At 38.1% G+C, this 13180-nt stretch overlaps 1 protein-coding gene across 1 annotated transcript in view; it reads left to right on the forward strand.

The window, feature by feature from the left end:
• The first annotated feature begins 1601 nt into the window (after positions 1-1601).
• smarca2 (SWI/SNF related BAF chromatin remodeling complex subunit ATPase 2) overlaps positions 1602-13180 on the forward strand; it is a 42870-nt gene continuing 31291 nt past the window's right edge. The window contains exons 1-9 of the mRNA XM_081364772.1: positions 1602-1696; positions 3500-3739; positions 3923-4052; positions 4914-5246; positions 5418-5516; positions 9204-9471; positions 10300-10426; positions 11852-12025; positions 12793-12966. Of these exons, the coding sequence (XP_081220898.1) occupies positions 3515-3739; positions 3923-4052; positions 4914-5246; positions 5418-5516; positions 9204-9471; positions 10300-10426; positions 11852-12025; positions 12793-12966 (1530 nt within the window). The 5' untranslated portion in view covers positions 1602-1696; positions 3500-3514. The remainder of the gene's footprint in view (positions 1697-3499; positions 3740-3922; positions 4053-4913; positions 5247-5417; positions 5517-9203; positions 9472-10299; positions 10427-11851; positions 12026-12792; positions 12967-13180) is intronic.

Here is a 13180-nt window from a genome sequence, read left to right on the forward strand (position 1 = left end):
ACCCCCCTAGAGGGACAGAGGTTTACCCAACATAGTTTTACAAAATCCTATATGGGAAAGATCTATCATTTATGAACTTTACTCCAGCATAGTACAACAAAGTTCCTTTTAAGTCAGTAAACTAAAACTCTTAATGCAAAATTAAAATGTCCTTGGACAAACTATACATTAGGCCTGCCTAAGGGGGGGCCTACAAGACATTGATTGTGCCCAGGGGCCTCTGAATTCTTAATCCGGCCCTGCACCTCACCTCGGACCTCACTAATTTTCAAACCCTGGTTACGGCCTTGCCTGTACTGTATTCTTAATGACATTTGAGGTTTACTCAACTCTTCACTTCTTTTCTGTCTGCACAAGCTCAACCAATTCGTTTTCTTTAAAATGCTATGTAAAAACATTTGCCATGAATGTAAATGTAGATTAATATTAAGATGACATTTTAGTTAAGATGAAACCAACAGTTTAATAGCACTGTTGCTCTATCTAATGATATTACATCAATTCTGAAAACTTATTAAAAACTATAGGTCGTTTCATTTGCATATTTGTGTGCACTATTGCAAAGTAATTATGAAGGATGGAATTTAGTAAACTGGTTAGCAAATTAGTTCACCAATTAACTGATTTTATAAATGAGTTGCAATGTAATAATTTCAACACATGATTTACCCTCTTAACACTTTGAACTGACTGTTGAGTCTTGACTCATAGCTGTATTTGCATGTGTTGCGCTTGAACCTCATTGAAATCTTGAGCACTGACTCCCTCGTGTGGTAACATTATAAAACTACAGTTTTATCACACTTAGATTGCGTGACAACTTGCCCCCAGCTGACATTCTTGAATAATATCCTTGTCCTGAGAACTTTTTAAAATGTCAGTATTAATATACCTATTGATACTATAGAATTAAATATTCTACTTGATTTTTGATGGTTTCGGCGTAACACACTATAAAACATTATCAATAAGTTATGACAATATGTTTTTATATTGCTTCTCCAATATAGTAGTTTCAGTTATACAGGATTATTTTTTAAAGTCTGTTTAATGTAATTTAAGATGAAATTATTGATTGTACTTAACAATGTAAGACAGCAATTTTACAGTGCAGCTTCCTGAGTTTTTGTGAGCTATAAATTTCAGTCCAAAAATAGCTAATTACTGTTACCGCTAATTTAAGTATGATAGCCTATATTATCATTTATCACAATTGTTTTAAATAAAATGCATTATTCAGCAAACAACAACATGCTTATGCAACCAATGCATGCAGTGTATGGAACCTGTGTTACAAAAAAAAAAAAAACCTTCACTCTTCCCACAGATACTTGTGGACGACAACAACAGGCGTGAATACAATGTGTGAAAGCGTGATTTGAAACGTGTCCCTAAACGCCCTGGCGGACACGCGAAAGTTCCAGTACGTTCGGTCGGCCCTGTGAAGTGAAAGTGTACTTGAATGCCCCGCCCCCAAATATATCACGAAATGATCGATGTCTTCCTCAGCCAATCACATGACAGAGACGACTGTATTTCCTGCGCTCTCAACGAATCAGAAATGACAAAATACTAAAAAACGCGAACTTCAACTTGTCAGCAAACAGAAGGGGGAGGGGACCAACATATGGCAGTCATATTTCTGAAGCTGAAATAATGTGTTAGACGTTTTATTGTGTTGTTTACCTCGCAGAAGGTAATTGGGTTTAAATACTCTTTGCTTGGACATTTATACTGGTTCATTACGTCAGTGGGGAGCGTTTTTGCCATTTTTTGCTGAAAAAATGTAGCGGGCTAGCATGCTAATATAACTGTAACGTTACTGTACAGACGGTTAGCGAGCTGCTGTTCGGTTATATTAGTCAGGGGGGCTTTACTGCGTACTTGCTTTATAACTTTGACAATATAAAAGCAGGTGAATAAACTGCTCCTCTAATAATGCAAAACATGTTTGAAATGCCAGGAAACTGAAAATCTGCTAGAAATGTGCATCGGTAGTGCGCTATGATGGGAAGGTCCCAGAAAGTTTGAGATTTCAGGAAACTGCAATGGCGTGAGGGGGAGACAGTCATGACAGCAGGTCGAGGAAGCCATGATCCGATCAGAGCAACTCTCTCCAAATAACACCCCTGCACAGTGCACCGGGTTATAATGATTAATTGCAGTGATGCTTTTTTTAAATAAGCTTTTTGCTTATAATATTGCGGCCGGGTGACATTGACTACTAATTAATAGTTGCTTTGTTTTCTTATTTTTTTTATATTTAGTTTTCGCCATTATGCTTTGGACATTAAATATAGGCCTGCACGAGCGCATTTGTGCACTCAACAACAGGTTAATTGTCTATTCCTAGTTCTCCCGTTTGTGTGAATGAACTCTAACCGTTCATAGATGCGCGAATACTTAATGTAATTTTAAATAGAGTGTGTAATTAAATGTTAACGTGCATTTACATGATACAAGTGTACCATTATCTCACCCTGTGCATTCCCTTACCGTCATTATTGGCGTTTTATGATCCATCCATCCTGTTCATATTCTGAACTGAAGCCCTGCTCGAGGGGGGCGTGTCAAAGATCAGTGCGGGATGTTGTTAACATTGTTATGCAAATTATTCTGGAAGAAGTAGAACTCTATTTTAAACCTCTCTGTATGTTTCATTTATGTGATTCTTTTTTGTGATTTTTTTTTTTTTACTGACAATAATAACAACAATAATATTGATAAGGCAAGCTTTGAAAAATAATGTCACTTATTTAATAACATATGTTTCCTTTATTTGAGTTGTCGAGTTAATAATAATAATAATTATAATAAATCAATATTAGAATGTAAATGTAAAGGCTTGGGTAGTTAAATTTGATACTAACTCGTATAGCAAGTATCAGCATTCCCACAGTCATGGAAAACCTGTAAAAATTAGGAATGTTCAAAATGCTATTTTCCAGGGAAGGAAAATGAATAAACAAATAAAAACCATGAAACTTCATTAGTCAAAAAGTGTGGACCCTGAAATATCATAATACTACGGCATGCATTTCCTCCATATTATAATTATAGGTTATTTAATGATGCAATAAACCACAAGAAACTGTAATGCACAGCCTCTCTTGGCTTATTGCTTTTTTTGTTTATGATAAAAGACTATAAATGTTATGCGTAGTTCCATGTATTAATTAGCATAAACCATGCATTAATTAGCATATTCCATTTTATTCCATTTGATAATTAAATTAATTAGCCTAACTGTAGCTTTGAAAAACAATGTAGCAACTTGCCACATTTATATATAGTTTATTAATATGAAGCTAATTAGCGATTTACAGTGACTTTGAACAAACCACCCTTTTCATAAAAATATATTTGATTTGCACTTTTTTATTATTTTGGTTCTTGTTTTGGTTCTAATTAATGCAAAACGCTGTCATTTTGGATGACAAACAATGTTTGAGTGAATCCGTCATGTACAGTAGGTTCAAGCTTTTCTCCATTCCCCCAGATTCCCAGCTGATAGATGTCCACCCCCAATGAGCCACCAGTTGGGATGTCCCATGCTGGCCCCTCACCAGGTGCTGGCCTGTCTCCGGGGCCCATCCTAGGGCCCAGCCCTGGACCCGGCCCCTCTCCTGGCTCTGTACACAGCATGATGGGCCCCAGCCCAGGGCCCCCAAGCGTCCCGCATGCTATGCAGGGCCAAGGGGCTGGAGAGTACTCACAGGACATGCAACAAATGCATAAGGTAGAGGATCGCTTTTGACATTGATTATATTAGAATAGATCAATAGTTGTCTAGTAAATGCAAAAACAGAAAAATAACATAAGTGCATGTAAATGTAACTGAACTTGTTGGAGGTTCAAACGGTCTTTTTGATGTTGCCAGTATGCCTGCAGTATGTATGACTAATCTCCTGCCTCTGTTCAGCCAATGGAGGGAATGCATGAGAAGGGGATGGGAGACGATATGCACTATGGCCAGATGAAGGGGGTGGGCATGAGATCCCTACACAGTGGCATGGGTCCTCCACAGAGCCCTATGGATCAACACAGTCAAGGTGCAATTACTTATAAGCCATAATTTAATAACAAAGCAGAAAGCCCTCAAGGGTTATAATTTTAACCCTAATTATAGTTAATTATAGAGGCTCTTATTCTTCTGCCATTGAAAGATTTTAGTCTACAATTGCCTTAGAGGTAATTAAGACAGTTATCCAATGTGTGTGTTTATTTATATATTTTTGTGCACTTATCTTTGGTGCTGCCTTTATGTTACACTATGTATCCTCATATGCTCATACCTATGATCCTTTGTTACCAAGGGAACTTTTTCTTTATCTGTACCTTTTAGAGTTCTAAATTAATTTTTAAATGTTCATAATTAAATATTCTGCAATTAACAGTCATGGGTATAGTAAGTTGTTGATAGTAACCTCAAGAGATGCGGTCACATTACCGAAATTTCATTACAATTTGTTGGGCAAAAAGGTCGATTGTCAATATTGCAGAGATGCATGAAGCACGGCTCACACAGAAGTCACTTTCAAACCAAGTAGTGTTCTGTTGTTCAACATGGCGAATTTGTGTGAGCAACTTGAACTCTTTTGAAAATCTGTGTGGGGAACCTTTTTGCAGTCATGTGAAACTCCAGAGTGCACAAATTTTGCCCACTAAATTTCACAGAGCAATGGTCAATGTGACCGCACCATAAATATTATTTAACAGTGCACATGTTTTTATGCCAATTAAAATTTGTACGCATAAAACAAATAACCAGAACTTTTGAGAAATACTCTCAAAACTCATATCAGTCTTCTAGAAAATTTTAAAAAGAGAAATAGCAGACAAAACAACTGACCAATTTAACCACAGTCAGCTTCATAACTACAGGATACACATTTTTTTGTTTTGCTTATTAGGATACATGTCCCCTCATCCCTCGCCATTGGGCCAGGTGCCGGAGCATGTGCCTAGCCCTATGTCAGGAGGAGGGCCGACCCCGCCGCAAATGTCTCAGGGTCAGTCGCCCATGATGCCCATGGATCCGCAGGGGATGGGACAGCAGGCCAGGGGTCAGTCTGCCTTCAGCCCAATCCAGCTACAGCAACTGAGGGCTCAGATCCTAGCTTACAAGATCCTGGGCCGTGGTCAGCCTCTGCCTGAAAATCTGCAGTTAGCTGTGCAGGGCAAGAGGAGCCTCCCCACCATGCAGCAGCAGCCCGTCAATACTGGCCCCTACAACAGACCTCCAGGTGAATATGTTTTTGGCCATTTTGGTATTAGCCAGTAGCCCTTTATGTGCAGTTTTCTCTAGTACAATTTATGATGATTTTAAGCCTGTTGCATGCCAAATTGGTAATCATATTAGGGTTTTTTTTGCAGTTCTTTTCTTTATGATATTCAATCTTGTGCTGTTTTGCTAGGTATGCCAATGCCTCATGGAGGGCCTGCGACTGGCCCGTGTCCCTCTCCAGCCATGCAGACTCTTACCCAGAGCTCTGGGCCAAAACCGTGGCCTGAAGGTGAGTGTGGGATGCATTTTTTTTTTATTTACTTTTTATTATACAGACAATATATTTATTATAAAAACAGATAACAGTACAGTGGGGAAAAAAGCATTGTCTTCTTTTTTAACATTCTTTGCCCTACATTTAACCGACCATTTAATTAGTCTTGCCACTGATTACAATTTTTCACTGGCCCCACCCAAAAAGTCAAGTCAAGTCAAGTCAAGTAAACTTTATTTATATAGCGCTTTTCACAATACAGATTGTATCAAAGCAGCTTCACAGTATTAAATAAAATAGTACATCAGTGTGTGTAAAACGTCCACGTTTGGTAATGCTGATCAATAGTATTGTTGATTGATTAATTAAATTAAGTATCCCCAACTGAGCAAGCCAAAGGCAACAGTGGCAAGGAACCGAAAAACTCCATCAGGTGACCTAATGGAGAAAAAAAACCTTGGGAGAACCCAGGCTCAGTCGGGGGCCAGTTTATGAACTAGAGGCCGGATTGTAGTTTGAACTGTAAGATTAAAAATATTATATAAATGCCTGGCTGAAGAGATGCGTCTTTAATCTAGTTTTAAACTGGGAGAGCGAGTCTGAGCAACGAACAGTATCAGGAAGGCTATTCCAGAGTTTTGGAGCTAAATGTGAAAATGCTCTCCCTCCTTTGGTGGACCTAGATATCCTAGGTATGACCAAAAGCCTCGAATTTAGTGATCTTAAAGAGCGCGATGGATTATAGGGCGATAGAAGATCCGTTAAATAAACTGGAGCTAAGCCGTTTAGGGCTTTATAAGTCAATAGCAATACCTTGTAATTAATACGGAACTTTATAGGTAACCAATGTAGTGATGATAAAATTGGTGTTATATGGTCAAATTTTCTTGATCTAGTAAGAACTCTAGCGGCGGCATTTTGGACTAACTGTAGCTTGTTTATTGAGGATGCAGGACAACCAGCTAATAAAGCATTACAGTAATCTAGTCTCGAGGTCATGCATGCATGAACTAACTGTTCTGCATCAGAAACTGATAGCATGTTACGTAGCTTAGCTATGTTTCTAAGGTGGAAAAAGGCTGTTCTTGTAACATATGAAATATGATTTTCAAAAGACAGGTTGCAATCTAATATAACACCCAGGTCTTTTACTGTAGAGGATAATGTAAAAGGACATCCTACTATGTTAAAGTTGTATTGTGAGAGGTTTTGTGGGTGGTTTTTTGAACCGATAAGTATTACCTCTGTCTTGTCTGGATTTAATAAAAGAAAATTGCGCGTCATCCAATCTTTTATATCTTTAACACACTCTGTCAATTTGGATAATTTAGCGTTTTCATCCGGCCGTGATGAAATATATATTTGAGTGTCATCAGCATAACAATGGAAACTAATTCCATGTTTCCTTATAATATTTCCAAGTGGCAGCATATATATTGAGAATAATAGAGGGCCTAACACAGATCCCTGCGGCACTCCATAGTTTACTGGAGTTATGATAATTATTCTATTATAATAAATAAGCCACCAAAAGGTTAGATACCTCTGAAATTTCACAAGTCTCGACTGATTCCAATTTCGATACCACAGCAAAAACTACTAGCCTAACTAATAAAACGTTCAAAAATTATTGAAGATAAGTGAATCTTCAGTAATAAAACAAGAACAAATTAACAAAATTCAAGCAACACTTCAAATAAAAACAAATGAATAAACAGTGCATTAGTTTTTCAGGTAAGTTTAAAAGGTACTGAAATTAAATAATCAAATGTAAAGTAACACTGCATAGTCTTGACTGTATAAATTAAATATAGATGAATCCTTGTTAAAGCTACAAAATTTGTTCAGTCAAGATCAGTGAGTGATTTTCTCGTTGTCTTTTGTGGTTTGATTAACATTAAAGGGGGGGTGAAATGCTCATTTTCACTCAATCTCCTGTTAATCTTGAGTACCTATAGAGTAGTATTGCATCCTTCATATCTCCAAAAAGTCTTTAGTTTTATTATTTTTATCAAAGAAAGATAGGGTGTACCGAGTCTTTCCGGAAAAAAACGAGCGTCTGGAGGCGGGCCGTGTGGGCGAAGCTAAAGCTGTGCTAACGCGCCGAGCTAGTAACAACACACAGAGACAATAGAAGCAGTTTTACTCACCGAACCTTTATCATTGTGACTGCTCGATCCTTAAGCATTAGACGATCTGCAAATCCGTCGATCTGGGCTTTGTTTATAAAACAATCATCGTCGAAATGCAGGGAACAAACAGTCTACACAACTCCGTTTATGCTCAGGAAAAACAAACTCCATCCACTGGTTCCTTAACGATGGGTTCTTTGGGAATCTGTGCAGGGTTGTCTTGCCCTGGCAACCAAAAACACACTTCTTTGGTGATATTGGCTTCCCAAAAGCCGGGCAGGGCGCTTTGATGGCAAAATGCTTTCGCTCTCTTTCTCTGGTCTGCGAGTGCGCAGTAAGCGCGTGCCCGCGATCTTACCGGAGAAGTGCCCTTAGGACCCATATAAGGAAATTCCGTTACATCTGACGTCACACATGCCCATACTCGAAAAAAACTTTCCGAAACTTGTGACAAACCGGAAGGACAATTTTTGGCACAGAAATACTCCTTCAAACGTACAATTTAATTTTTGAAACTTTGTCCATGTTTAGCATGGGAATCCAACTCTTTAACAGTGTAAAAAACTCAGTATGCATGAAATAGCATTTCCCCCCCCCTTTAATGACAGACCTCATGTAGGTATTTTAGGCTGCTGTCTCTTTAAGAGCTAATGCACTGATCCAGTATACTGATACACATGCGTTTTCTTTCTCATCTGTTTACATTTCATTAAAAGACATAACCGACAGTGTTTACATGAATGCTCGAAAAGAAGGGCATTTTGACAGTTTTGTTGTGTGTATTTTTCCATGCAAGAGCAAGAAGACGTGAAAGAGAACTCAATTCAGTACTTACACGCTATTTTGTTCTCTTTTAAGTCTTTTAACCATTTAAATGGTTAAAATCACCTCAATGTTTACATTTACATGATGATGCAGCACTGGCCCGATTGGGCAAATGACAGTTCCGTCAACTGTCCTGTGCGTCTTTCACGCTTGCCCCATCTTTTTCAAGTGGTGAGTTAGTCTTGTTTAATTCTAATGCGCTGCTTATTGGCTATAGTTTTGTAAGATTCAGTTGATGTCAGGTCATTTTATGAAATGCCCTCATGGTGGGTTCAGAAACTGATTGATTGACCTCAGCCAGAGATAAAGATCTAGAGACTTTTTTTTTCTCTTGTATCCTCTCTTGTGTGCATGCTCTCATTTAGGGATTGCATGCCCTTCATGCAGTTTCTTTAAAGGCATTGAACTTGACTTGAAACAGGTCAAAAGAGTTTTTGTAAAGATTTTTAATTTCAGAAGTGGACGTCAGTTCACACTGTGCTTTGAACCGTCTTAAAACCTGCCAACAACAGCTTTGATGTCCTCTTTGAGTATGATCAAACATCCTAACAACAATGGACTACTGAAATATATGACATTACTTATGCTGTTTCATTATGGCTCATTATATTGATCGATCTGACAACAGCATTGTGGATCACTAGAAGCTTAATTCATTTTTGCATTCAGTAGCATTTCTTTGAAAGACATGACATTTTGATAAATCTCACAAGACGTTCACAAAGCACATCTCCTGTCTTTTCAGGTCAAGGTGCAGAGACCCCCAGCACTCCACAGAAGCTGGCGGTCCCAGCGCCCAGCGGCAGACCCTCTCCAGCTCCCCCGTTGGCCCCCACCGGTACACAACCTGTGCCCAGCACCTCTCTCACCTCCCAACCTCAACCTCAGCCACCGTCTGGACCAGGCCAGCCCTCTCTCATCATCCAGCTCCAGCAGAAACAGAATCGCATCACCCCGATTCAGAAGCCCCAGGGTCTGGACCCTGTCGAACTCTTGCAAGAGAGGGAATACCGGTATGTAACAAGTAATTCATTTCAATTTAATTTACACTGGTCATTAATTGCATTTTTTTTTTCATTTTATGATGTTTTCTGTGGTGCCCTTATAATGTTAGGACAATTTTTTACATCAAAAATGGTTCTTAATTTAATTTTTTTTTTTTTTTTTGCCCTCCGATTTAAACACTACTAATTTGGGACTAATGACTAATTTTTACTACAAAATTAGTCATTAGTTGTTTTTGGACTAATGATGAAATTTGTTTTATTCATTACCTCTTTACATTACCTAATTTACAGTTAAAGGCAGCACAGTTTTACCACACATTACCACAGCTAGACAATCACATTTGAGTACAGATTCAAGCCTGTAAACTTATCATCCATTGCTCTCCTGTCTCTAAAATTTCATCAGAGCATAAAGAAATGTCACGGGGGTGTGGGGGGGTTGTGAGCTGTAATGAATGTTAGAGGAGGGTGAGGAACCTTCTGAGGTTTCTGAAAGTTCCTCAGAACTTGGTTGATTACACTGGCTTGCACTATCTGAAACAACAGAAAGGTGTTAATTGTTTGATGTACCTTGAGGTCACCATCACACTTTTTTTTAACACCGTCTGAGTGAAAGTTTCAGATCTTGCTGGAAGGTTACTAGAAATGATTCATGTCTAGAAACCTTCAAAGACATCTCTGTTCAACAATAAGTTTGGTGATACGTGCTTGTTTGACAGTTTTTGCTTTCATTTTTTCACTTAATGACCACTAGGAATCTCTGTTACTCTTTAAAAAAAAAAAAAAGATAGTGCTAGTATTCAGTACATCTGTCCTTCTCATTTATGTTCAAAGACTTCAGGCCAGGATTGCTCACAGAATTCAGGAGCTGGAGAATCTTCCGGGGTCGCTGCCACCTGATCTGAGGACGAAAGCGACCGTGGAGCTGAAGGCCTTAAGACTGCTCAACTTCCAGCGGCAGGTTTGTCAATGACATGACACTATTTTTTTGTCTTATCTATTCATTTATTAAAAAAAGCAATTAATAGAACAATGTAAGTACACCTATTTAATAATGAGCATGTTTTTTAATTTCTGTATTAAAATGTATACGTTATTATTCTGTATAAAATTTGTGATTTTTTTTCGGTGATGCAACTCTCTGATATCACAATGAAGAAAATATTAAATAAAACAAAATTCTTGAAAAGAACATTTATTAAGTAGTTTAGCATAATCTTTAAACTTCTCAACTGCTTTTTAATATTAATGTCATGTGGTGCATCTCTTAAAGATATTTATGAAATAATATTTCATGAAATTTGTTAAAAAATGTCTTACCTTAAAAAAATATTTTTTAAAACTTTTTTTTTTTTTTAAATAGGGATTATGATTTTTCATGATGTAAGGAAAATTTGTTATTTCTTTTTTATTGATGGTCACACCTAGCCTGGCTCCGCCCTCCTACGTACTTCCGCTCAAATTTCATTTTCCTTCAGTACGTCCTCTGGGTTTGCGGTATATTCTTGTGTTTTCTCCGGCCAATTTTTTGGCTGTCCAATCAGCGAACAGAGGGAGTGGCTGAGAACGATGACGTTGAGGTCGTGCGCTAGTTTGAGTTGTAGGATTACATCAAGACCAAACGTCAGCGATGGGCAGATCCAGAGTGGCTCTGGGCAGATCCAATAGTTTTAAATTTCAACAGAGTACCCGCCTTCAAGGAAGTTAATGCTTGTCAGTGGAGAGTGGACAGACTCTCTGTACAAATGAAATGTACGAGAGTCTGGTAGGAGCAGGCTAGGTCACACCATAGGTCATTTTTAGATTTTTAAATTGAAGCTTTTTTTTTTTTTATGGTCTTAAAGTGTTTCAGAACCATTAACATACTTACATATATTTGACCCAGAAATAAATGTCAATAATAATAATGAAAATAATTAGTGATCTAATCATTTTCTCTTTCACTGGTGCATATAATTGATACAATATAGATAAAAGCATATTTCCAGTAATTCATTACACATTACACTTCTAATGAAAATCTCTCACGTTTGCCTTTGGTTTACAAGTAATGAAATCATTTACAATAATAGAAAATTGCTCATGCATATTTTTGATTTGCTGGTTCCATTGAGCTTTGTCCTAATTCACACTGTGTGGATGGTGATAGTGTCCAATTGTATGTGTTTAATTTACGCTGTGCAATGAAATGCACCATTAGAGGGCACCCTTGTTGTATTTCGTTGCACTCCGTCTCCTCACAATTCACAGCCTTGTTCTGCTATAATTAACTTTCAAGAACAAAATATGTGTGAAATGCATCAGAATGTGATTATCATTTGATGAATCTCATTAGCTTAATGTATTTAGCCAGAGATGACTCTGATTGATTTTTTTTCTCTCTCAGCTGAGGCTAGATGTTGTAGCCTGCATGCGCCGAGACACAACTCTGGAGACTGCCCTGAACTCCAAGGCCTACAAGCGCAGCAAGAGACAGACCCTGAGAGAAGCTCGCATGACTGAGAAACTAGAGAAGCAGCAGAAAATCGAGCAGGAGAGGAAGCGCCGACAGAAACACCAGGTGATCAATGAATGATCAGTGCACTAAGTGTGGTCAAATAAATGGACTGAACATACTCAATATACTGATAAAACAATAGACAAGCTCCCTCAGCAAAATGCTCATATACACAATTCATGTGCTTACATATTGATTACTGATAAATGTCAAGGCTTCAGACTGTGACCAAATGGTCACATTTTGCGACAATTTGTTAGAGGTTGTACTGATGCCACCAGCACGTTGCTCAAATGATAATATCTGCCATTTCTGTTACATATGAGAAACATCTAACGGCAGATGAAACGCAACTGCACTACGTGTTTGAGTTGTGCTGCTAGGACCGTTTATCAGCTTGGGGCAGTAAAAGACTCAGAACAGGTTTACTCGCGGGACGATCTTGAGCATGTGACACCATTACACAGAGCTGGGATTAATAACACCGCAGCGAGAGCTAGTGGGAAGCATTCAAATTCGGTCCAGAATTCTGTTATAAACCACACATACTGTATCAAGTCAAACAGCGCTTGTGTGGAAACCAGGAGAAACATTGTGCCATGAATTTATAGAAAGCGTTTCAGTCCACAAAACACCAACATTCACCATGGATTTAATGTACTGTAGTAACGCTAACCGTAACCACTTATTGTGGCAGAAATAGTCGAATGCATCAGAAAGAAAATTTATAAGACAAAAAGCATTATATGACCTGTTTAGAACACAAATGGTTGAGTTTTAAAGTGGCTTTGCTCTTTGATTCATGCTGTGTCATTCTTTACTTCTTGTAGGAGTATCTTAACAGCATTCTGCAGCATGCAAAAGATTTCAAGGAATATCACAGGTCCATCTCTGGAAAAAATCAAAAGCTGTCCAAGGCCATTGCTACCTGGCACACTAACACAGAGAGAGAGCAGAAGAAGGAGACTGAAAGAATCGAGAAAGAGAGGATGAGGAGACTGATGGTATGAAGCACCATTTCTAGCATCATTATAAAACTTTCTGTTTCATTGTCTTCACTGCCTTCGCATAAAAATGGGCATACACCACAACATACTGTCCAGTTCTTAAACAAATCACTTAACTGGTGCTTTTCCTTCTATTGATCATTAATTCATTCTTTTTAATGAATTACTTTAATGATTTAATTAACTGATAATGATTGGTGATTCACTCTGA

This window comes from Scardinius erythrophthalmus (genome assembly GCF_964197995.2).
Source record: "Scardinius erythrophthalmus genome assembly, chromosome: 5".
Lineage (NCBI taxonomy): Eukaryota > Metazoa > Chordata > Actinopteri > Cypriniformes > Leuciscidae > Scardinius > Scardinius erythrophthalmus.